Below are 26,251 nucleotides of genomic sequence, written 5' to 3' on the forward strand. Positions count from 1 at the left end.
AATCACAGGGAGAGACAGGAGCTGGAAGGTGTTGCTTCCCAGCAGCATGTAGCCACGTTAGCCCTATCACTAACCTGGAGCTGGCCAGCGTTCACAACTCACCGGCGTACGTAAACAGTCAGTGAAGACCTGTTTTATTTTCTTTACTACGAGACAAAACCGCCTGTAAATTTGTGAAAACACCGATGGAAGTTATCAGTGGTGATGTGCAGTCTAATGGGCTACATTGACCACCAAGGAGCTACCTGGCAGCCCGGTCTATGAACTGACAGCTGTCACCTAGCTGCTTAGCTCGGAGGCTAGCTAGGTGAGCTAACGGCTAACAGGGGATTTTTTCCAGTCTCAGCAAAGGCTAATTTAGGCTACTACTGTCGATTCAGACAGATAAACTATGACTTCTGTGGACAATTGGCTTGCCCCTGTTGGTCAAACTATGAGTTAGCTGAGAAACTACGGTTTGGTAGTATTTATAGCTAGTTCAGCAATTTTTTGGTTTGTATTTCTTTTTGGCTGCTTTCATTCAGTTATTTAAGCAGCTATTGCTGAAGAAAGGACACCGGGTTCCTCGGTGGACAGAGGGGCTGCAACCTTCGTTTCGACACCGAAAATTTTTTTTGGACTTGGGCCTACTTTGGATAGCATCTTGGTGTAATGAAGAAATTTTTTGACTCTCGTCGGGACTTTGCGGGCTCTGGGCCTGGTTCTGGAGCCGGTGGAGGGGGTACTGGTTCCGGTGGCGGTGGGAGCTTCATTGGCCGAGTCTTCAGCATCGGAAGATATCAAGTGACTGTCGAGGAAATTGTTGCCGAAGGTGAACTACGAGTCTTTTAGCTGCTGTTGATTAACTGAAATGCAAATTAAAGTATTAAAGCGAGACATATTCATATTATAAAGCTCATAAAGTCAAAGTCCTGTTTTTCCTTTTTTTGTGAAATAGTCAAAAACAGAGTCAGCAACACTTGGTTGGGTAGACTAGTTATTATTTAATGCTCATACCTTTTATTATTTTTATCTACTTGAGGACTGAGATAAACATGCCATATCTTAAAGTTCTATCTTTTCACTTTTTAAGGACTTTTTTAAGTGGAGGCTCCACCAAATTGACTTTTTAAGTGCTCTTTACTGATTTTTAGACTGTTTTATGTTTAGTTTTAGATACTTATTCATTTTGACAATGTGTTGAGGAAGGGATTTGTGGTTTTAACAAGTAAGAAACAAACTCAATCTCTTCAGTAGTCTTAACCATGACACAATTAGCCAAGCTTTGAAAGGTGTGCCATGTTTATGTGCTTGTCCTAGCAATGAGAATCCATCATGCTTTGTTAGCTAAGAGGACCTGTGACTAAATAATAAATGAAAAAAGTCTGATTAATTTATCAGTTCTCTCCTGTAGAAAGGCTCCATCTGTTTGGATGCAGTTTGGTCTCTTTAAACAATTTGTGTAAAATACAAATTTCTAGATTTTTTTTTCTTTTGTCACAGTATGGTATATTATTCCTTATTTGTTTTAGATCTTATAACCTCTGGGGACACATTTGCATCAGGTTATTACGTTTGTGTTCTCTAACTGCTCTTTATAACAGTAATAATGGTTATTTTTTATCTTACTGCAAGACATGTACGCTCAGTTTATCTCTGGGGCTGTTTTTGGCAGTTCTTTTAGTGTCATGGTCTTATTTGTAAATGGTATAGTAATTAAAAGGCTATGTGATATATATTAATTGAAATCCTAGACTATAGTCAGAGGAATTCAATACAGTTAGTGCCAAAATATAATTAATAACTTCCTGATTTTTAATTGAAGCACTTTGAAACTGCATTTTTTTTACAGTGCTTAAAAGTTGTTCAGTTTTATTGTGCTTTTTTTCACATTTGTTTTGATTTGCTGGAGCACCAGTGCAGGAGATTGGACAGTATTATCCTGACAAGCAGTGCAGTTACGTCAGGAGAGCGGCTATTTGTAGATGTACTTAGTTTAGTCACACAGTCTACTGTAAATATAGACCTTTGCTACATGTAGCTTAAGAAAGCTTTAGATACCTTCTAATTTCCAGCTTGTGTCTAACATTAGGCAGACAAGACAGCAGTTATATTAACCCTAGACCCCCTCCGCAGCAATGCACACACACACATTCAAGACCTCAGTTAAATTTGGGGCTGCACAATATTTTGAAATCGTTCTGAGCCTATATTAATATCTCTATTTAAATTAATTAAATATTTCTTTGGCAAACAAGGTCAGTTTTTATAATTTTAAAATACTTTAACAGCTGTAGAAGTCTCCATTAAATGGCCTAGAGTCTAACTTACCATAAGTAATAAAAAGCATAGAAAGGAACTTGACTAAAATGGAGAAAGTGAAATTGACCAATTGTTACCAATACAAAGCGGCCGAGTTAACAACTTTAGCATGCCCTTGCTCTCTTTTGTTCTAGTCCTCCAATTTCTGTAACACTACAGATGGCATAAATCTGGTTTCATGCTTTGCTAATCAGACAGGAGGCATCTGAGCACATGGAAGAACCTTTGGTTATGTTATGCCAGACAGATGACTCAATGTTGGCATGGTTTCACTAACAGTTATGTTAAAGTTACAGCAAATATATTGACTGTAGCATTAATTTGGATTTCCTATCTTATTTACATCCGAGCATAAACTGAGGGCTGAAACACTGTCCAAACCCTGTGCATAAATCACGCAGATCAGACTGAATATAATGACGACTTATAGATTAAGTTGATATCACAATATCACTGAAAAAACAAACCGTATCCTGGGAGGCCATTCCTCATGACTTATATGACCTTATGCTGTTGACATAATGCACCAGCAGGGAGAGATCCAGTGAAGTCAATGCCTCCTCAGTGGATCAGGGACTAATTTTTGCAGCAAAAAAGATACTGTTAATAATGTTATGCCTTATAGTTGCATATTTACAGTTGTGAGACTTTATGATACTATTTAATCTGTATGTTTACATTTAGGCAGCAGTATATGTTTTTAACTTGCCTTGCAGTAGATGCTGGCATAATTTAGATAGATTCTGCTGGTGTTATTTTAAGTGTGTTTTTAATATTTACCTTTTCAAGTCCAAAGTTGTTACATTAATGTTTTGTGTTTTAGCCCCGATGTGTTTTTTTTTCCTTTCTTTTTTATCCTTTGTAATCAAAGGTTGCATGAACTCTTGGTTTTTTCCTTTATCTTTAGCAACCACTTCTCTCACAGGCTTTTACAGTATGTCCTCTGAAATGTATATGGATAGCAGTGGAGAAGTCCATACCAGTGTGCAAGAAGGACTGTATTTGTGCGTTAACTTTTATTTTTCCTCATCAGTTTAACCCTTTAGAGATTAAATCTACTGATTAGTTAAAAAAAGAAAGACTTAGCTTCTATGCTGATGTATTTTTAAATGCTGTGACTAAGCTTTATGGAGTTTTGTCTGGAAAATAATCTAGTTTTAAAAGAAGAGAAAACAAGCTCCGAAGCAAGAACTCCAGGTTATTGGACATTGGACAGCTTAATAAAGTAGGATCAGCTGGAGGAATGGCTGAAAAAGAGAAATAATTTTGAATCATGTTGCTCTGGACAGTCTGGTGCTCTGCAACGTGATGAATTACCATGTGTGGCTCATAGATAGAGATTGAATGTAATCAGTGCATATGAAACAAGTGAAGTACGAATACTGTTTCTTTTAGTACGCAAATGATCCTTTATTGTTGTGCGGTCACATTCAAATTTCAAAGAATCTATTTAGTTTTTGTCATTCCTTCATTTATTTCGCAAATGTTTTTGGTGAGGCTACCAATACTTTGTTTTGGTTCCGCCTGTTGTTTCTAGCTGCAACTTTCATCAACAGCTGTTGGTTATAATTTGCCATTTTTCACACAGCTTGGGTTAAATTTTGTTTCCAGTTTATGATCAAATATTCCAATGATTCAGCTCTCTGTTTGCTAACTGAATTTGCATCATGACTGACATGAATACCAAAAATATACTATATTTGTATTATATGTAAATATAGTATATAATATGCTATATTTTAATCTTCCTCTTTTATTAATTTTTTTTGTAGGAGGTTTTGCAATTGTGTTTCTAGTGCGAACTCATCAAGGGCAGCGCTGTGCACTAAAGAGAATGTATGTCAACAATGAACATGATCTGCAAATCTGCAAGCTTGAGATACAAATCATGGTAAGTAAAAAGAAGTATTAGATATTAAGCTACTCACTGTATTTTGTCTATCAATATTTTCAAACAGGTTATAGTTGTTGCATATATCACATTTCAATTGCATTCTTGGTTGTAATTGGTCAGTGCAAAAAGTGCTAAGCTTATCTGCTTATTCATTACCAAACTTTGGAACCTTGACTGCCTGGGAAAATATGCAGTTCCTGCAGCAACACCCAGCGTGACTGTCAGTGGACGGATATCAATATTATTTATAATCTTTGGCAAGATAAATTTCTACTAACAGTAAATGACCTATTTTAGTGTAAATTGTAAAACCTATTTAAAGCAATGTTTTTTTTGTTTTTTTTTGTCAACCACAGAGGGACTTAGTAGGCAACAAAAACATAGTTGGCTTCCTGGACTCAAGCATAGCCGCTGTGGGAGCCGGTGATGTGTGGGAAGTCTTAATCTTAATGGACTTCTGCCGAGGTAAAGCTACCCAACCCCATTGCTTTTGTTTAATTCGAAGCTTCGTGAGGAGCTCACAATATCCTGTCTTGTTTCTAAGAATCAAAAGAATCATTTGATCTCATTTTTTTCAATAGAATTTTTTTTAATGCAATGTTTAACCGTTTTTTTGTTTTTAAAGAGAAATTTAGATATTTACATTTGGTTGATGCAGGATGGAGGAGTGAAATATTGATATGTTCATTTCTAATATTGTTCAACACAGATAAAAATATTTGGTATTTACTACTATGCCTGGAAGAAATGAGTGTAAAACGTTTCACCCTTCAAACAGAAACTTATTCCAGACCTCAAACAAAGTGAGAAATGCCAGCTGTTTTAGTGTGTTTACACATGGAGTGTGTCTATACACCTTTTATTGACCTCAATTTTTTTTCTAAGGTGGGCAGGTGGTAAACCAGATGAACCAGCGATTACAGACGGGCTTCAGTGAAGCTGAGGTGCTGAGGATCTTTTGTGACACGTGTGAGGCAGTTGCTCGGCTTCATCAGTGCAAACCTTCCATCATCCATCGAGATCTAAAGGCAAGCTTGGCTGATTTTACTTTTATGCTTTTAGCTTTTGCCACAGCCTGTTCATGGGGCATGGTAAATATTAGACATATTTTGTGATGTTCAACAATTTGAAAGAATTTCATTGTGTTTCTTTTCATTTAGGTGGAAAATATTCTTCTACATGATCAGGGGCACTATGTGCTCTGTGATTTTGGAAGCGCCACAAATTATTTTCAAAACCCACAGACTGAAGGCGTTGCAGTTGTAGAAGAGGAAATTAAAAAGTAGTGTTTTTCAAAGAGTTTAAATACTTTGTCGGATTTTCTGGGTTTCTAAATCTTAATTTCTGTCTTTTTTGTTTTCCCTAGATACACAACCCTGTCATACCGCGCTCCTGAGATGGTTAACCTTTATGGGGGAAAAGTCATCACAACAAAAGCAGATATATGGGTAGGTATTTGCTTTTGTTTTTATTCATCTAGATGTCTGCAACATGTATAATTTAGTGGTCAATATAAAGGTAATTTGTCTATCTAACAATTAGGCATCTTCCTGACTGATAGTTTCCCAATTTCCTTCTTTATGTTGCGTTTACGATTGATTAAAAAATATTATATTTTCTAAGTGAGGTAGCATCTATGCCTCAAACAGAAATAAATATTACTTCTAATTTATAATCCACTCAAAGATTCAACACTAACCCCTTATCTGGTGTTTATTTTTACTTTTTTTTTTAAGTATCGTGGTTTTTTTATGCTTTTAAAGAAATCAAGTATTGATATTCTTCTATGCAATATACTAACAGGGAAAAGTTTAAAGTTTCTGTAATTCACCAATCAGAGCAGATATAGGGGATTCGTCTGTTGCTGTTGCTTCTCTGATAAGATGTTTTGTTTTTGCAGGCTTTAGGCTGTCTTCTCTATAAGCTTTGCTTCTTTACCCTTCCTTTTGGTGAGAGCCAAGTGGCCATCTGTGACGGTAGCTTCACCATCCCAGACAATTCTCGTTACTCCCAGGAAATGCATTGCCTCATCAGTAAGTAACCTTGGGTCTCAAACCATCCATACGACTCCTGTAAATATGTTTGATATTTTATGTGCCTTACTTAAAATGAGCATCACATGTTTGTTGACATCTCAGGATACATGCTGGAACCTGACCCTGACAAGAGACCAGATATTTACCAAGTGTCCTACTTTGCCTTTAAACTTGCCCGACAGGAGTGTCCCGTACCAAATCTGCACGTAAGTTAGCATGATTGGAGAAATATGAGTTGAAAAATTGAGTTTTATACAGAAAGATGGTTTATTTATTAGATGATTTTCTTTTTTCTTTATTTTCCCAAGTAACTTTTTACATTGATTATTTACTAAGCTTATTCAGACGTATAAAATCACACCTATAATGTTAAACCTGTGTTTTCTGGTAGCTCTGTGATAATTTGATCTTCTGACCTTTACAGAATTCATCTATTCCTTTAAAACTTCCGGAGCCTATCCGAGCCAGTGAAGCAGTGGCCAAAAAGAGTCAAACCAAAGCTCGGTAAGTGGGAAACCAAGTACTAAACAATCGATATTATAAAGGTGGACCTTTTAGACCTGAGTTTTTTTTTTTTTTTTTTTTATGACTCTTCCCTACTTAAATTCTCACTACAGTTGTTATTCTCTTGACATGGGTGTATTAAGCTGTTTATAATCCAAGCTTTTCTTAAGCTGTAGTGACACACACAGCACACTTAGCTGTGTCTCTCACTTCACTTATTTTACTAATACTTTTATTTTAGAAAGTACAAAGCTGTATAAAGTTATTTATGTAGAGATGCATCAGAGATCCACATTCTGATTAGATTTTTTTCTGCCCTCCTGATACCAGTTTTAGTTGTGTTTTTATATATATATATATATATATATATATACACACAAATACACTTACTTTCTGGATGAGTTGGAAATGAAAATGTCTTCTTCTAACTGCTCCCTTTAAAGTGTCAAATCCCAAAAAATCTAAATAAACTCATAAGGGATTTCACTGTTACTCTGCAATGTTATTGTTATTGTTTTTCCCTCAGGCTAACAGACCCAGTTCCAACTACAGAAACCTCAATTGCACCTCGACAGCGACCCAAAGCTGGTCAGGCACAGTCACAGCCTATATCAGTCATTCTTCCCATCCAACCAGCTCTCACCCCACGCAAGAGGCCTAACGTGACCACAGGGACCCCACCAGCTTTTGGTACCGTTTGCTTTACTGTGTTGTTGGTTAGACTTCTATTTGTGGTAATTCGCTTAGATAAAGAGAGATATTCTATCGGATTTAAGGTATTTAGTAATATATTGACTTAGCAAGAGGGTATGTAGCCTTCAATATATCTGTATTTTTTTTTTATATTATCTATATATTACCAAATTCATTTCTGTTTATTATCCAATTAAATTTATGATGAATTATTAACCTATGTTTTGCTTAAACCAGCAATGCAATTTAGCCAAAAAGGAATTTTACAAACACCTGAGGTTTTACTTTTGGTGCCAGCAGCTTAGAAAAAGTTGGCCGTGCATTGAGTTTTGATTGGATGGCAAATTTATGCTGTTTTACAAGCTGTACATTCACTACTTTACATTATATCTGTATGTCTTATCTTTAGTGTCCTTCCAAAAGTAGATTAATTAAATATTGTGAGATCTGTACCGTTTTATGAGAAGCTGTGAACACACAGAAGGTCAAGTGGCTGTATGGAAAGTCAGTTTGGATTAATAATCCAGTTGCTTTTTTTTCTTCCCGGCGGCTGGTATCAATGCCCCAGCTGCAGCTGCTGTCCAACCTGCTCAACAGGCTCCAACTGTACAGGGTGCACCTCATCTAGTGCAGACAAGCAACAAGCATGTGCAGCCTACAACACATCAGCAACTCCTCATGAAGACACAGCAAGCCTCTCCCTTCCTAACAAGTCACGGTAACCAGCAGGTAGGGATCCTCCCTCAGCCACTATGGAAATGCAGTTTAGCCTGATTGATTATTCGTTCAGTTCACCTGCTGTTGCTTAATCATGTTTGCTGTTAGAGATACAGTGTGAGGCAAATTATGTTGAATTTGAAGCAGGGTTATAAAACTTGCAGGCAGGTCTATTAAAAATAACATAACATGTAAATTAAAATCAAGGTCTATTTTTCATGTTAAACTATGAAGGTAAAAGGTTACATTTTAAATGCATTATACATGACTTATTTATTGTATAACTGATAAATGAAGCTAATTAAAAAAATTATAAAATAAAAAAACAGAGCAAAAATTGAAAGAAGATCCTTTGGATCACTATGGCAATTGCTTATATGAGAGAAAAAAGACCACGGGAGCGACTGGCATATATTTCTGATCCTATTGGTTGTGCGAACCGCAGCAGTGCGGCCCTCATTGTATCACAGACAATAGCTATGGTCATGCATTGTTAAACAACCGCTGTGGGTACCAAATCTGCTCTGGTGGTCACATTTTTATGACATCAACATATGGCAACTCCACTCGGACAGACTGTATTGCACCCGTTTCTTAAGGATCAAATCTCTTTTGGAGTCTCAACATTTTATTACCTATATTTGCCAATATTTTACTTTTCTTCTGCCATCTAAAGTAGCCGAAAATAGAAAATAATCATCAGTCTTCAAGGAAAGTACTGCCTTCTAAGACAAACTGAGCTCTGCCATTTAACAAGGTGACAAAAACAGTCTCAGCTTATTTTTAATTATTTTTATTAAGATCTGAGGGCAGAGGAGGACAAATGGGTCATCTTAAAAAAATGACTTTCATAGAGATTCTAGACTAAGAGAGCAAGTTATTCTTTTTGAAGAAAAAGAACGGTTGTTGTTGACACGAATTTAAAAGTAGTGTAGCTTAATATGGCTAACTGACTCAGCTAAAAGAGGCTAACCTGTTAGTTACTGAGCACAGCTTGTCACAGTGCTACGCAGATATCCCCTTATATATCATGGTCTTGCATGATTTTTTTTCACTTTTATCGATCAGGTAAAAACTTCATCAGTCATTAGACACGCTAAAACTACAGATGCTCCCGATCTGCACACTGACGCTGCGTAATGTTATTATTGATGTCTGGACAACCACAGTGTTTTACATCATGTGGTATCGTTCATCCAATCATGTCGCGTGATGTCACTGGCATGCGCAGGGCCCGATCAGATCTGACCACCCGAGCAGATCTGGCACCTACACCGGCAGCTTCATGTACACCGTCAGGGATGCTGAGCGGTCTGCCGAGCTGTTTAATTATGTAGTTGAATTAATTATCCTTCCTGCATGGCCACTTGCCTGAATGACGTACAAATGATTGTATTTATGCTATTGCAGGTGAATCAACACCTGGGTTTTTGTCAGATGTCATTTTCATTGTGAAACCACAATATTTTTATCTGTTCCCGTCCTCTTCAGTCCCGAGTGGGACGAGATTAATATGCAGTGCAGTGATTGGGATGCATGGTTGTGTTAAATGACGCTCGTGTGTAACTTGCTCGTTTACGTAGTCAGCAATCCCTTGCCATGCCATCTGGCGTCTTTTTTGTTTTGAATTTTCATTTAGACTTTTTTTTTTTTTTTTTCCTCTTGTTATTTCTGTAAGATGTTTGTTCCTCACAGGAGAAATGTGGCGGTTTCCCCTCTGTGCTCATGACTGTGATTAGTCTGTTACCTTTAACCCGCCCCTGTATAGGTGCACATTCACAGCTTAATGATCAATCAAAGCTGGATTGAGTTTGCAAGTTGATGACCAGCTTCATGATCCCGCTGCCATTGTTGTATCTTGTTTAAACTGGATAGGCTGGATTAATCTTGCTAGGTGAAATTTGCTTCTTGGTAGGGGCCTCTGTTGCAAGAATGAAAGCTGTTTACAAACGAATACCACTTGCACTAAAGGTCTTCAAAAAGTGATGAAATATACAGTGGATCATGTTAAGTAATTGACTCAACGTATAAACCAATGGAAATGAAAAATGGCCTCTTAATGATTCACCATATTAGTATGCCTTCCTTTATGAGAAACGGGTGGAGTTATTTCGTTTTTTTTGTTTTCTATTTTCTTCACTGTTACACAAGTGATGAACAGTAATGTGGCAGTAAGAATTTCTCATTATTGGCTGTGTGGTATTCCAATCAACCGCAGAACCTGCACCAACATCAAACACCCTCCCATCCATCTACTCTACTGCAGTCCAAAGCTAAACCTGTTCCCTCAGTTTCCACCATGCAACTCCAACAGCAACAAGTAGTCCATGAAACAGCAGCATCTCATCTTGCAGCCATACCTGAGTCTGCAGTCCTTGCTCCAACAGATGTGGTAACATCTCGTTCCTCCTGCTGCTGTCTGCAGCTCTTTGGGTCTGGGCTGATCATTATTAGGTCATCTCTGATGAATCACATCCAGATTTGTTTTTCTTTTTTTTCCTTGTCCTCTATGGCAGTGAACATACTGGAGCTGAGTGTCAATCAGAACGTTATATAGAAGCGTCTCCTATGCTTTTTTTTTTCTTTTTTAGGGTATTTTTCTCTCTTTTGATTGTCTGTAAATCAAAAGTCTCTTTTCATTAAGTTCACTTTCAGTTAAAAATCTTCTTAATTTCATAATATTTTATTAAACTTCCACTTAATTTTGCAGATATATACCAATCATATCAATTTACAATTGCTTATCAGTTTATTCTGGTTGCTTTTTCTGAAGCCATCAGTGTATGAACAACTAAAGTGCATTGATTTAAATTTGGAGAGTGCAAACACTAATAAAGACTTGTTTATTACTCTAAGAAAAAAACAAAAACAAATTTATCCTCAAGTGCAACTTTTTTTTCTGTTTGTAATTCTTTGATTAACTGAAAGTAAACAACCTTTATTTCCAGAAATAATCTTTTTTCACAGCTTGGTTTCTTTAACTTGACTTCTTTACTGACTTCATTTTATACCTGGGGTTACATTTAGTTTTGCTTTTTCATTTTTGTTTTTTGCTTTTTTTTTTTATATCTTGCCCTCTGTATCATTTGTTTCTCATCCCAGCCTTCAGGCAGAGATATCCACAAAGCAGGCTCTTTGACACCCCCTTCATCACCAAAGATTGCCCCAAAAAGTGGCCACAGACGGATCCTGAGCGACGTCACCCACAGTGCCATCTTTGGGGTTCCAGTCAGCAAATCTACCCAGCTGCTTCAGGCAGCCGCAGCTGAGGCCAGCCTCAACAAGTCCAAGTAAGCAGAATTAACTCCTTTCAGCTATCTGAGAATAAAGAGTCCTTTTCATAAGGTGGAGGGAGTCTGGAAAGCCAATGGGAGTTTATTCATATGCCAGAATCCAATAGGAAGATAAAGGTCTGCTTTATATCAAGAGGAATTGAGCTTTAGAAGCACAAGTCATTAAACAAAGCGAGGGGCATACATAGGCAGGCCAGCACACTCACACATGCAGACTTTGCACCTTCTATTCAGTTTCCCTTTGCTTATTTAGCCTCATGTATTGAAACATGTTTGTATTACAGATCAGCCAGCACCACTCCTTCAGGCTCCCCCTGTTCGTCCCAGCAGAATGTGTATCATCCAGGTGCTCCTGACGCTGCACCAAATCCTCAGCCCGGCTGGAACCCCTTTGGAGATGATAATTTCTCCAAGCTAACTGCGGAGGAGCTACTCAACAAAGACTTTGCAAAGCTATCCGAGTGTAAGTTTTGTAATACGGCATTTTAAAATCCTAGCTGGCTGATTTAGGTTTTTAATGTCTAACGTGGTAGTATTTCTGCACAGCTGCTCAGCCAGGAGAAATAGACCTCACTTCCAGTGATGGTCTCATTCCAGAGCTTGGTGCTTTTCCAGGTAACACTTCTTTACTATGATTCAATTCCTAAATGTGTTGCCTGATATTTCCAGGGGTGGAGCTGTTTTGCTCCCTTGTATGCTCTGTTGTCGTTTTCGTAAATTTAATAAATTGTCCTATTTTTGTAGTGCATTTCATTTATTGATTTTCCAGGATATTTTTTCAATGAAAGCTTGAGTTCTTCCTAGTTTCTCTCTCTCTAAATGCACACCAAAAATATGTCAATTCTTTTATTTTCTTTCTCTCTTTTGTAGAAAATGATTGAGTGATTGAACCTTAAAATAGAATAGAAATTCCTTAATTGTTCTACAATGGGAAATTTATGGTGCAACAGAAGCTGCATAATAATAAAAGGGTTACAGCAGTAGAGACAATAAAAAATTATTGAGAAATTAAAAGAACAAAGTGAAAAAAAAGGTTAAACATTAAAATACAATGCAGATAACATTGCATAATAGCAAAAAAAAGTCTGCATAATAGGAGATGCGAAGTGTGCATAACAGCAAAAAGAAGCTCTGAATATGAACTTTGTGCATGTAACTTAAAGAGGAGATGAATTCATGAATAAGCCTTTATCATAAAATGCATCATGTTTATGATATTCTGGGAATTAACCAAGAAGGGTAAAAAAAAAGTAGTTTTCATTCATGAGGCATTCGATACCTTTTAAATCTTCGCTTATCACCAGTTGGATTAGAAAGAGTCGCGCTTAGAGGAGTTGATGTCCCTCTTTATTCATGGCAAGTCGTAATGTTCATTACAGTGACTGGATCTCAGTCAGGGAAGATGACATCCAAACCCGATACTTCCTGCAGATTTTCCTTTCTAATTTTTCTTGTGAAGAAATGGCTTCCCTGCTGTCCTGCATGATAACAGACCAGCATCTAAACTGATCCCACCTCCTTGTTGCCATTACTTGACAAACTGATGGAAAAACGGTCTCTCAGATGGATTATTTTCAAATCTTCCTGGAACTTGCTTAACTTTATTTGGTGTTCTAAATCTTAACTTTGAGAAATCAAATCTCTCCTCTAAGTTCTTCATATTCTTCAATGGTTGATTTGAGTTGGCTTACAAGCAGTAGCATGCCTGTGAAATCCTTTCATGCAAAGCGATGATACCAAACTCTTTCATGACTCCAGTTACTATTCCCTTTTAAGGCAATTATTCTGCTCTTCAATTTCATTCAGCATCAAATAGTTATATTAGATGCTCTGTTTGCATTAACTAATCTCCATTGAGCTAATGATAAAATTACTGAAATGGGCTAAGACACGTAACAAATATATTTTTTTTTATTATTTTAATTTCTTTCTTCTTCTTTTTTTTAAAAAAAGGGTTAAAGCTATTTTTTATCTAGATGAAAATTTATCCAATAAAAAGAAAAGCAGTCAGGTTGGTCAGAATCAAGATTTCTGACCTTCTTAAAACTTAAATGGCACACACCCCAAACCCTTCCTGCCTCAGCAGGGTTCCTGAATATCACTACACACGTTATTTTACAAGAAAGACATTTGTAGCTTGGACTTTGTGCCACCGTGTTGACATAGCAGTAGCCTCACAGTGGCTTCTTGTCCATGTCCATGAATAGACACTCTAAGATATGGGCTAGATGGCATCTCACATGCTGATCGGTCCTTTCAGTGTTGCGTGGCAACACGCAGGACAAATTCCCTTTTGTTAATTGGATTGCTTTACTGCTGGAGGAAGGCTTACTGGAGCCAAGTAGAACGGAGTGAAAGTTAAATACTGTCATGTTGAAATGAAAATCCTGCTATTTTAATTCTCTATAGATTAGCCTTTGGTGTACTAATCATTTCTGAATGCTTGCACTACTTTAAGTGTTATTTAATGCATACATTAAGACTAAACAGATTCTTCTTGTAATGAAAGAAAGATATTTTAATTCTTCACACTCTTCACAGCTTATCTCTTTAAGTCAAATTCTAACCGTTATTCTTGAGTTTCCTGATGAGGAAGAAGTTGACAAATCTAAACGTATCCATTTGGCCTTTTTTCCTCATAGTGAGGGCAGGAAAGGGTCACATCTGCTGTGTCATTTCCTGACTCAACACATTCCTTGTGTAAGGTCCCTTCCACACCCCATTTTCCTTCATAGCACTTTACTTGTAAGTATGAGCAGCAGCTACCGACCGGTTGTTTTAAGCATGGATTGCACTCTTCAGTGTGTGTGTTGTTATGATGTTCACAGATATTTTGAAAAATCTATCTGATTTGTAGGCCATCTTAACAGAGGTTTCCTGAAATAAGGAGTTGTTACTATTATTTCATTTGTATATTTATAAAGGAACCCGCTCAAACATCTTCTTACAAAGATCTTATATTCTTGGGGTAAAGGTCACTACTACTAACTGGTTATGGAATGTGTGAAAGTGTTGGGTTGAACTAAATCAACTAATGCTATGTTCACACTACCCGCGCCTTCAGCAGCACCACGTTTACATGCAAAGTCTATGGTTGATGTGCATCAAGGCACATCAAAAGGTCCTGCAGCACGTCTAGAGCAGCTGAAGCAACACCTCCTGAGCCTCTGAGTAGTGAAAAAATTGGAATTTTGATGATCGACGCACAACATCAACCAATCAGAGAAGCTGATCTGGGCGATGACATGGAGACAGACACAGCACTGCTGATGCGAATCGTTTCGATCGCTCCCCTAAAATCGTTTATTAATGCACAAATTAAGTAAAAATGTCGAAGCCTGTCGGCACAATATGTTTGCTTTTATTATCGTGGTGCTTGCAGTTTGTACCTCATACCTGAAAAACGCTAACATCTACTTCCAGCCGCCACGAATAGTAGAAGCTCCTGAGGGAGCTGCTGCTTGAATCACAATTATGGCGCACCGCCAGTATGTGGGGGTCTGACCGACTCAGACAGCGAGATAATATTTTAAGGCAGGATCGTAATCTTGATGAACTGACTGCAGACAACATTTGTAATTGGACTTTCTCACTTAAAAATATATGAACACTACTTTTTACCAGCTTTTACAGCAAATATAGCAAAGCCACCCTCTGTCATTGAACATAGGAGCAGCACAAGCACAGGCACACTTTACTGGACGAGCTTCAGGAGCGTCAAAGACGCTCTTGAGACGTGTGCGACCTCAATGTGGAAAAGCTTTAAATATTAAGCAGGAAACACTTTTTTGCTGCTGAGATCATGTGCGGTGTGAAAGTAGCATTAAGCACTAATTGGTAAATGACCAGTACTTATATAGGAGACTACCAAAGCGTTTTACAATACATTCACCCACATTTAACCCATATCATTAGTAAGTAAGTTCAAATATTTATTCTCTTTCAATCCAATGCTTTTATCTAAGTGCAGAAAAAAAAAACAATCCGCAGCCTGCACATGTAGTTTTTGGTTTAAACTCCACTGGATCCACTTTGCTTTTCCTCCCTGAATGATACGTTCTGCTCTAGATTGATGAGGAGCAGGAGCTGCAGGCGGAACACTTTGCACAAACTTCAATGTCCCCTCATGTAATTATAAAACAGAATAAATAGAATAGCTTTTTTAATTTGGAGCAAAGAATCAAGCTGCTGACGGGCACAATTCGGGTCAGCAAACTTGCTGCATCTGAATGTTGTGCATATGCACCCTTTTTAGATGACACCCCGGTATTTGAAAGACGTCATCTTGCTATGAATTTAGAAATGATTCTGACCCCGAAACCCCACATCCACCGTCACCATCCCGCTGCGCTCCAGACCGCCTGCGCAAAGCAAAGCCTACAGCCTCCGCTGTTCCCCCCGTCTTGCTGTGCTCCGACTTCCTTCGAGTTTGAGGAGAGCATGCGCAATATTATTGCTAAAATTCAAAGGAGCAAAACATCCGGTAATGAACATTTAATTTAATATGACACATACAAAAAAAAATAAAAAAATCCCCATCAGCATCAAGCATATGTCCAGTTTCTGGCCAAATATTTTCTTTTTGTTGTTGATTTTTCCCACAGGGATAACTAGGATCATAAGAATTTTTTTTTTTATCAACTGTTTGTTCTATACTTCCAAACTCAGCATCTCTTCATCCAGGCCTGTGATAAGAAGTTTCTGTTGATTGGATGTGATTAAACTTTAAGCCTCTCGATATAAAATAAACATTTTGATCGAGATGAGAAATCTGCTTTCCTACCATTTAAATATGATTTTTTTTTTTACTTTCTTTTTTTTTTTGATACAGAAGGGAACAAGAAGGGATGGAAACTAAATAAAAAATATACCCTTTAGGATCCACTTGGAAAAACTGAAACATATTTTAAAAATTCCTTTAGTTTGCTTTTATAAATTACCAAAACTTCACCAATCATTTTAGTGAAGGTTTTTTTTTTTTTGTTTAACTGGCAGAAGTTTCCTGGAGGGATTATGCTACAGTGATTAAGAGATTCATTCATTTTAATGCTGTTGACACAATAAAAAGTGTGCAGGGAGCCATAATGCCAATTTAAAAGTAAAACTTTTTTATTGCTCATTATTTGTGTTGCTTTAGTGTTATTGTGTATTGCTCCATCGCATTGATAAAGTCTAAAGCACAGTAAAACTATAATGGAACTATAATTGGAATTTGCTGGATTCCCTCTACCTAGTTTATTTTCAGTCTCTTTCCTACTTATTTAGAAAGTAATCGACAGACTTATGTTCCTTGAATTTATTATTCAGCTTCCCGATCGCTTTCTGTCTCCTTCATTATAAAAAAAAAAAAAAAAAAATGATTTCCTCCAAATTTTATATCTCATTCAAATGTTCTTTAAGCTCATTCTCTTGTGTCCTTTATGATCCAATAATTGGAACAATGTGTTTGAAAGGAGTAAATGAGATCTTCAGGTTTAACCCCATCATGTTTTTCTTTTCATGTCTTTTACTAACCATTTCGTTCTTTGTGTGCCTCGGTGCAGCAAAGGCTGAGGTGTGTGTGGATTCCTTGATTCCTGGTTTGGAAGCGCCTCAGCGCCATTCTGTCCAGCCAGAGTGTATTGCTGCCAGCATGCCAGGTTAGCATTCTGGACCATGGATGATATAAGAAAAAACAAAATATCACACCAACTTGATTTGCATATATATATATATATATATATATATATATACACACACTCTTGCTTCCACACCATGTCTAGTATATAGGATGTTAACCAGGTTTTACACAGATTTTTTTTATTTTTTTTTGTATGAGGATGGTCATTGAAAGGAAACAAAGTGAAAAGCACTTTTTTTTTTAAAACAGTTTTGTACTTAGATGTGGCGAGATTACTTTAGGCGATCTTTTATCATATTGATTAGTCCAGTTGTGTTGCTGACCGAGCTCTGACGAATGATGAACTTATAAGCTTACAGGCTAAGCTAACGATCTGTATTGTATTGGGAAAGCTGGTGAGACTGCATTTATAGTAATTTTAGCCCCGCTAATGGAGGACGCTAGCCCGCCTCAGCTCCTAATATACCTATTTAATACTTAATGGTACTTATAGCAGGAAGAGCGAAACATGTTGAATGTTGCTCCTCTGTTATAATACCTGTAACTAGTTCTTAATAACAATTTTGACTCTGCCAAAGTCTAACCTGCAGTCTGAAGCTACTAACATAAATTGACCACAGGATTGTGATTGGTGCATCTCAGCTTTGGGATTTTCTCTTCCTTGACTCCAAACTGCAGATACCCATCTGTTAGTATTATTATTTAAAGCAAACATAAAGGGTTATGTGTTGTAATTCTGCTGTGTGCTGCTTGCTTTACTAACAGAATGCATATAATTTTGTTACTCTAACAGTTGAATTTCCTCTCACCTTTGGCTATGCTTCAGATTCTTTCTCTGGGGAAACTTCTCTGCTGGGTTGTGATTTATTAACTCATCCTTCTGGTGGCAGCCAGCTTATTTCTGCACTCCCTTCCTCCTCTGGCCCTCCTGGCTGTGGCTCCAGATCCTGTCTGGAGGAGCTGCAACCCAGTCAGGCTGCCGGTAAGAAAACAGTTCTGCATCACAACATTTGCTCACTATGTTAGCCATGCAATTAAGAACCTTAGAAGGAAGATGTAGCTTAGCCTGGGGAGCCTCTATTTCTGGAATAAGAATCTGAAAACGATGTAACGCAGATTTTTAAACCTGACTTCTATCTGGACGACCTTCTCTGTTTTCAATGTGCATGCAGACTTCTTTTTTCCTGGCTTTCCTCCCCTTCTGAATTAACTTTTGCCTCCGTCCATTTCTACCTCTTATGTTCTTCCTTCATCCCAGACTCTTCTTTCCTCTTGTCTGGTGTGAAAAAGGGCAGTGATGATGAGTTTGACCCCATTCCTGTGATCATTCCAAAAAATACAAACCAAGGTAAGTTTGAAAGAATTGCAAGGATTTCGCTCACACCTGCTGAAACCACAGGAATGAATGACTCCACCCCTGTTTAATTTAGCCTAGCTTGTATTAGTGATCATCAGTGTGTGTTTAACACCAACATCCCCAGCCCACTGCTCATTGCAGACATCTTTTCTTTCCTTCAGCCAAAGGTTACCTGCCATAGTTGCATAGATTAAATGCGTATAGGCTCTGTGTATAATCTATATGAAGACACTTCATGTTAGAATGAAACTTCCTCACCTATATTGAAGCAGCTGTATAAACATGATCCCAGCTTATTCTTTGCTTCTTTCTCTTTCTGCCTCTGTTCATGCATTATTTTTTTTCTTTCTGCTCTGCCATCATTTCCCTTCATCCTCATAATTTCCTTACTCATAACTTTATTCATACAATCCCTATCATTGACGTTTTCTTTTGCTTGTCTTTCAAAACCTCCCTCGGCTCCTCCATGTCCATCTCTGTCTCCTTCTCTCCTTCTTTCTGGCACGTTTTTTCAGGTGGTCACTCTCACAGCAACAGTGGCACTTCAGAGTCCAGCATCCCCAACTTGGCGCGTTCCCTTCTGCTGGTGGATCAGCTCATCGACCTCTAGAGGGGTGGGAGAGGTCGAAGGGGCAGAGTGCAATCATAAAAACAAAAAAAAAAGGCTGTTGGGGAGAGGGGGACACAGATGGGTTACTGTAGCAACTTTTGAAGGGAGGAAAAGCCATCATGGATTGGTTCAGTAGAGCCATTCTGTTTATGCCTCCTTGGCCTCAACTCCATCTCTAGCAGCGTGATAAGCTGGTTTCATGCATCTCTGCTGGCCGTCGACATTTCCACGCTGGTATTTTTTTTTTCTTTTTTCTGTTAATGCCTGAGCATATCGTCTGCTTCTGTCCTTGCTTCATCACTGTCTTTTTTTTTTTTCATGCTTCCTTGTTCTTGCAATAATGTCCCTCCTGATTTTACACCCATTGTTGTTACATCTGTCATTGCGTGCATTGCCTGATCACAGCTCCTTTGTGCTTACCTTTTTTTGTGAGTGATTACATTTAAAGCTTTGATATGATGCTATTTGTAAGATGTCAGACCTTACATGAAGGTAGACCTAGAAAAGCAGTTTCCTATAGAATATTTAGACTAATGCTACATTCATACCTAAAGCAGCAGAGGCAGCTGGAGAAGCTAGTTTACATGCAAAGTCAAAGGTTGACGCTCATCAGGGTGCAATAAAACGTCCCGCAGCGCGTTTAGAGCGGCTGAAGCAGCGCGGCTGAAGCAGCGCGGCTGAAGCAGCGCGGCTGAAGCAGCGCGGCTGAAGCAGCGCGTCTGAAGCGGCGCGTCTGAGCGGCTGAAGCAGCGCGTCGTGAGCTTCTGAAGCAGGGCGCCGTGAGCTGCTGAGCATCTGACATGTGGAAAGCGCTGCAAACGCAGCTTCTGCTGGAGTTAGAAAAATGTAACTTTTGCTGCTCAACTCGCCACATCAACCAATTAGAGAAGCTGATCTGGGAGCTGGCAGGGAGAGAGACACATCACTGATGATACTGATCACTATGATAACTCTGAAACAGTCTATTAACGCCTAAATTAACTTAAAATGCCAAAATCTGCCGGCAAAACGTCTTCATTTTTATTATCCTCGTGCCTGCAGTTCAGATTACGTTTATGAAAACCACCCTCCAGCCGCTGCGGCAAACTGCAAAGAGGTGCTGGGCCATAGGCTGCTGTTGAATGGGATTCCTAGTGAGAGCGCATCGCCGGTATGTGGGGGTCTGAGCGGTTCTGACAGCTAAATAATATTTGAAGGCAGGATGGTAATCTGGATGAACTGACTGCACAGATTCAGTTTTCACGTGAACTTTCCTAAAGAAAAACCAGTTAAAACGACTTTTTACCCACTGATCACAGCATATATAGCTGCCATTGTTACAGGCAAAGAAGTTATAGGGTAGCTCAGCCCAACGCGCATCAGAGCCACTTTTCCACTGCGCAGCAGGAGCAGCAGAGATGCTTCAGCTGCACGTCAGAACAAAACTTGTACAAGCATCAAAAATGAAGCAGAACACACGTTATTGCTGCTCTTGCTGCTTGAAGTCTGAACGTAGCATAAGGAATCAATGTTGGACCTTCAGAAATCACTCAGTCGTTTCCCACTACACAGATAGGCAGGTAAGGAATGGATCTGTTATAGTGTTCTTTGGCCAAATTCTCTCTAACCTTTGGTTAACTTTGAGGAGAAACATGGTGTCCTGTTCAAAGTTTTAATAGGATCGAAAAGTTTAGCGTTTTAAATAATGTTAGATTGGCTTGCCAAAGTATTGATATATATCTTAAACATGATCACATCTTATTCTCCTTGCAAGAACAGTTTGAATTCATCTTTAGAGGGATTTTATTTATGGATGCTAAGGGATACATAATTCTGAAATGAAAACAAATGGATGCAACCTGTGTATTGAATAGAGGAAGTGCATTATTACAGGTATTCTGTGAAGGCCTCAAGGTAAAAAAAAAAACTATTTGGAAAGATATTATTTTCAACCTTGTTCTGGTTTATCATGTAAGCGTTGAACAAAATCCATAGAAGATTGGAGTTTTAACATGTCAGAATAAGGCTTAAAGGCTTTATTTTTTCTGGATGAGATGTTAAAGATTTATAAACGATGAAGGTTCTGATCTTTGGTTTTCAACCAAACTCTTTATGACTGATTAGCTTTTACTCCTAAGATGCTCTTCTTATCAACATGTTATGAACGTTTGGATAAAACTGTATTTTCTGTTTGTATTTTTCTCTCATAATTTCTCAAACTCATTTTTTTATGTAACTGGGATGAATTAAACTTTAGCCATAATGAAGCAAAAAGAGATTTTCTAATCCTGCTGTTTGCGACGTGTTATTCCCCTCTCAGGATCAAACTTTTCAGATTACAGCTTCATTACATGAAAAGAGGTATAGAGTAGATGCCCCTAATATTCCCCCCCCCCCTTTTCTTTCAGCCTCTAGCTTACAATGATTCTGATCTTTTCCCATCTCTTCCTACCTAGTTGTACATTGAAGTAAGTTAGCCAGTTTGACTGATTACTGTACATAAAATCCTAATAATTAATCCATTTTATTGTGTGTTTTAATGTTACATCTTATCATTGCATATTATATAAAGGTATTTTATGTTACAGTATGGCTGATGTAAGCATTTAGAAAGAAAATGTATGAATGAAGTCTCATAACTGAACATGTAATAACTATACACTTGTGAATAAAGTGTATTTAGAACTGTAAATGGTGACCAAGCTTCTTCAAGAGTCCAAGTTTTAGTCTTATTCGCTCATTTCAGACATTTGGCCAGAGTGTTTTTTTTTTTTTAATGCTCTCTATGAATGAAACTGTCCCTAAATGAAGCAGCCGCCTCCTATTGTGCTGCTAGATTCATCTGTTGGTTTTTTAAGAAGCATAATGACTGAAAGCTCTTCCTGATGTCTCAGATTCACTCATTATTGCTTGTTATTATTCCAGTGTTGAGAAAGATTGGATGGTAGCTGTATTACGTTTGATGAGTATCATTGCTCTTGGTTTTGTGGTACATGCAAAAATCCCACAAAGTTTCACTTTGAATTATGGCTTTTCCTTTGTCACGGAAGTGTATCTACACCGCTATATGTTCTAAGCTTATGTTGAAGGGGACTTTGCCCTGCATTTAACTGAGATCTACACATTTCCTTTTATTATGTTTTGCCCTTGTTGATACAGTGAATTGTTTATGCATTAATCTAGCAATGGCCTTTAAGTTAATTGACTGTTGGAAAAATGAAGCTTCACTAAAAAAAGTAACAACTAACCTATAACATGATACATTTTTAAAACATTAATGAAGTATTAAAGATAAACGTTAGCTAGTAATGTCATGATACACAAAAAGCACACCATGGCTTAGAAAAAACATGTTTCTGCTGTTCTGATGCATCATAAATGATATAGTGGATTTCTGCTGTTAGATTCGTCGATTAAAGCTTTTTTCTATTGGACTTTTCCTCGGTTATTATTTCCGTAAAACTTGGCTTTAGAATAATTTACTGTAGGAAATTATGTATATGTGTGAATATTTAACATGCTAAAATTCCAGAAATGTGTACACAATCTAGAGAAAAGTTAGTTTTTACTGTAATTTTTTGCTCCTAAGATTTATTTTTATATATATATATATATATATATATATATATATATATATATATATATATATATATATAAGAAGAAACGCAAATGTTTGTTTTTGGATCTCAAGGAAAGTTGAGTTATAGTTCAGATATTCTTTCTGTACATTTTTAGGGGGTTTATCTTTTTTTTCCCCCTTCAACAACTTATGCTACAAATCACACTAAAAAGGACCTTTAAGCACCGAAGATTATTTTGCTCGACTTAAACTGCTACTTTTTGTGAATCATATCTTTAAGTATCCAACCAAGTAGGTGACCTTTTACGGCCTGTTGAGCTGAAAATCCTACGATTGTTTTCTCAAGCTGATGAAGGCATCTCTGGTTATCTAGATTCCTAGTTTTATCATTTAACATTTGTTGTTCTCTGCAACACATGGTACGTGCTGATGATGTTTAAATAAATTATATCAATGCAACCTTATTTATTTTCATTTTCTTTTAAAAATTTCTTTTTTCTGTTTTTTTCCCCCACATTTTTATCTAAAAGAAAAAAAAACATAATGTGACTACATGATGAGTTATTTAAAGGTAATCCTTGAAGGAGGTTAACTTAAGCTGTGGTTAATACAAAATGTGTTGCATTAGAAAGTAAATGATTTAGCACCAGCTAGTTAAAAAGAGCAAAGAAAACGGATGTTTTCCTCTTAATGGCTTCAACTAACATCTCTGCGTGAACTGCAAGCTAACCACTTCTGTCAACACCTTTAAGGTAAGACTAGCCTTGCTTGCTACTCTGTGCTAACCTGTCCGTCCCTATTTTCAGCTTAACTTTCCTAACTTTTCCTCCTTGTTTCCACAGACCAGCTAATCTCAATTTAAACTCCCCAAACCTTAAATAATTCTCACTAATACCTCCATGTGCTCTTACCAAGTTCCTCCAACATGCTTTAGAAGCCTGAGACTGAGATGCTGCCTCTTCAGCTAAATTGTGGAAACAAGTTTCTTGATAAGATAGCTGCTAAGCTCGTCCATCCTGTGACTTGTTCCTGAGTAGACTGTATTGTTTTGTAGTCGTGTCAGTTTGTCATCGTCCTGTCGTCTTAATAGGCAGATCTGTAGAGATGGTTTGTGGGTCGCAGGTGTGAAGTTTCTCTAAAAGCTGATGGTGAGATTTTAAAAACTCATACCTGCAGTGCTACTTATGTAATGTTTGTTTTTTGTTTGTCTGTGTTGTACAGAAGTGGAAGGGGAGAGTAATGGCTACACTGTGCTGGAAGAGGGTCAAGAGACTGAAGACATTGAAGAGAATGATCTCAACAAAGAAGACTGTGAGCATTCTAGCGATGAAGATGTGGAGAATGCTGCAGGTAAAGAGGAGGAGGGCACAGCAGGCGAGGGTCATGTTGCTGCTCAGGACTGCAGTGGCTCTAGGCCATTGCTGATGGACTCTGATGATGAAGAAGAACATGGACCTCTGGTAGCTCCATATTCAGCCCTGCCCCCCAATACCACACCAGTACAACCACCCGCTACCTTCCCTCAGTCCACATCAAGCACCTTTGCTCATAATAATTCCTGGGATGTACCAGAGAGCGGTGTCACTCCAGATGTCTTTTCCAAAGCCCCCTTTCCAACTTCCCAGGAGGATTCAGCCGATGTTTTTGCCAATGCCCCTTTTCCACGCGCTCCTCTCGTAGCACCGCAGCAGCTGGATGTGTTCTCACAGGCTCCCTTCGGAAAAAGAAAGGAGTCCTCAGCTACACCGCCGAAAACCTCATACCCCCAACCAGCTGGAGGCCAGGCTTTGACCTCTGATCAGGGAGTGCTGGGACAGGTTGCTCAACAACCGTTCCGCCCTCAAGCTCTGACCAAATATTCCCGCCACTTTGAAGGACCTGGTCCCGAGCGGCCGGGAGCAGCTCCCAATGTGAGCAGACAAGCAGTCGAACCGCTTCAGTCATGGACGTCAGAACTTAACGCTGTAGACCCGTTTGTGTCTGCACCCTTTCACCTGAAGGCACCGCAAGACAAGCCCTGAACACACGCACAGAGCTTATCGGCAATTTTCACCCATGAAATATGCAAACTGCAATAGGCTTCCTGCATGCTGTCACCAGCGCTGCAGCTGGACTGCAGGCCTCCATCACATCTCGTTCTCAACCTTCCTACATTAGATCAGGCAGGGCAGGTTTTCCTTCCCAACTCTTAGGTTCTCTTTACTCTTGGCGTGCACAGAGACAATGTTGGGGTTAACCATTTGAATCCTTTCCTGACTACCTCAGTTACTTACTGTGAGGGAGTTTGTGCTGAAGCTATAGCAAAATTATTTTCTGCACATTGAAGATTGACTGTAAAACTGTGATCTAAATATCCCACTCATTCATTGCAGTGCTTATCGGAGTGAGAGAAATTGTCAATTTCACTTGAAAGGTGAAACTTTCTTTTCATTCTCTTAAGGTGTAATCCAAATATTTTGGAATACACCTTAAGAGAATGAAATATCCAAATTTTACTATGTGTTTTGACAAAAAAAAAAGGTTCAAACCATCTAAATGTCCAGTCTGGGGGCCTTTTAGTCTTACTTGACCTGTTAATAAACTGTATGCTGGAAATAGTCTAAATGGAAACTTCCATTATTAGATATGTTTAAAACAATATGTAAGCATCTTGTTTTATTTTTCCATCTAAATAATTGTTTTCCTCTATAGGCATCATGTTTGTCATTGTTTGCTAACAATAGAATGTTTTTTCATTTTATGTATGGCTCAGATTTTACTGTCATTGAAGTAGCTCATGGGTATTTCACATTGTGCTCATCTAGTAGACACACCCAATGTGTGAAACTTAATTGTTTGCCTTCTTAAAGCTGCTGCTTTCACATTTGATTGCACTCGCTTTCAGCTCCAAATACTCCTGCTGTCTTTGGTCTGTGCTTCGTCAGCACTATAATGTAGCCCTATATGGAAAAAAAAAAATCCATGACTTCCAAGACGTGCACAAAGCGATACATTCAAGTCTGTAAAACTGACCCAGAAATGTCTGATGATCTACGGCACTTAATCTTTATAATTCCAGCCAGAGATTGTAATAATTGTGTGGTGTGAGAGCTTGAATAGTGCCTGATTTATTAATTACCCTTAATTTATATTATTCTATATTTTACAAAATATTGGAGGCTTTTTTTTTTTGTTTGAGGGGGCTTGTCTGTAGTCTTGCAACACTAATTGTTTCCCACAGTGGCACTTTTAAAAGGGGATCCAAGCTGTGTCAACCTTTCTCTGCTGTGTCATACTTTCTCTGCTGCAGTTCAATTTTTGACCATACAGTCTCACCCAGCCTACACGTATGAAGATTGCACAAAGTGACTGACATGGAGTCAGGGTTCTGCAAGATTCTTTTTTTTTTTTTTTTCTGTCAGCTGTAAAATGGATTTTGATTGCTGATGTACAGGTAGCTGCTGGAGGACGAGCAGAAGAGACTGTTTGACAAAAAAAAAAAAAAAAGCACTCAAGATACTTCTTGTGCTGCACAGCCTGCCTTTAAAAATATTTGTCAAACAAAAATAAATGAATGTAAATCAAATTCTGCCCCGATTTATTTTATAATATGCTGCATAATTTACTCATGCACCGTGTGGTTTTAAGCTTTGCTCTTAATCTTTATGTTCTAGCAGTTAATTGTGAG

General features: G+C 38.1%; 1 protein-coding gene across 1 annotated transcript; it reads left to right on the forward strand.

Moving 5' to 3' along the window:
- The first annotated feature begins 47 nt into the window (after positions 1–47).
- LOC107093873 (AP2-associated protein kinase 1-like) lies at positions 48–26,113 on the forward strand. Its single transcript, XM_015389184.1, has 19 exons — positions 48–811; positions 4,074–4,192; positions 4,552–4,660; positions 5,081–5,223; positions 5,356–5,477; positions 5,562–5,643; positions 6,096–6,228; positions 6,334–6,437; positions 6,656–6,735; positions 7,262–7,425; positions 7,976–8,157; positions 10,364–10,537; positions 11,248–11,435; positions 11,723–11,901; positions 11,985–12,053; positions 16,982–17,077; positions 17,885–18,040; positions 18,317–18,406; positions 23,806–26,113. Exons 1-19 carry the CDS (start codon positions 652–654, stop codon positions 24,603–24,605), a joined length of 3,150 nt encoding a protein of 1,049 aa, XP_015244670.1. The 5' UTR covers positions 48–651; the 3' UTR covers positions 24,606–26,113.
- The last annotated feature ends 138 nt before the right edge of the window (positions 26,114–26,251 follow it).

This window comes from Cyprinodon variegatus, unplaced genomic scaffold (assembly GCF_000732505.1).
Source record: "Cyprinodon variegatus isolate N-32 unplaced genomic scaffold, C_variegatus-1.0 Scaffold451, whole genome shotgun sequence".
Classification (NCBI taxonomy): Eukaryota; Metazoa; Chordata; class Actinopteri; order Cyprinodontiformes; family Cyprinodontidae; genus Cyprinodon; species Cyprinodon variegatus.

Coding starts and splice junctions, on each gene's coding strand:
- LOC107093873 (XM_015389184.1), top strand. CDS start 652: ATGAAGAAATTTTTTGACTCTCGTCGGGACTTTGCGGGCTCTGGGCCT. Junction 7,426..7,975: donor AGGGACCCCACCAGCTTTTG/GTACCGTTTGCT, acceptor TTTTCTTCCCGG/CGGCTGGTATCAATGCCCCA. Junction 12,054..16,981: donor AGAGCTTGGTGCTTTTCCAG/GTAACACTTCTT, acceptor GCCTCGGTGCAG/CAAAGGCTGAGGTGTGTGTG.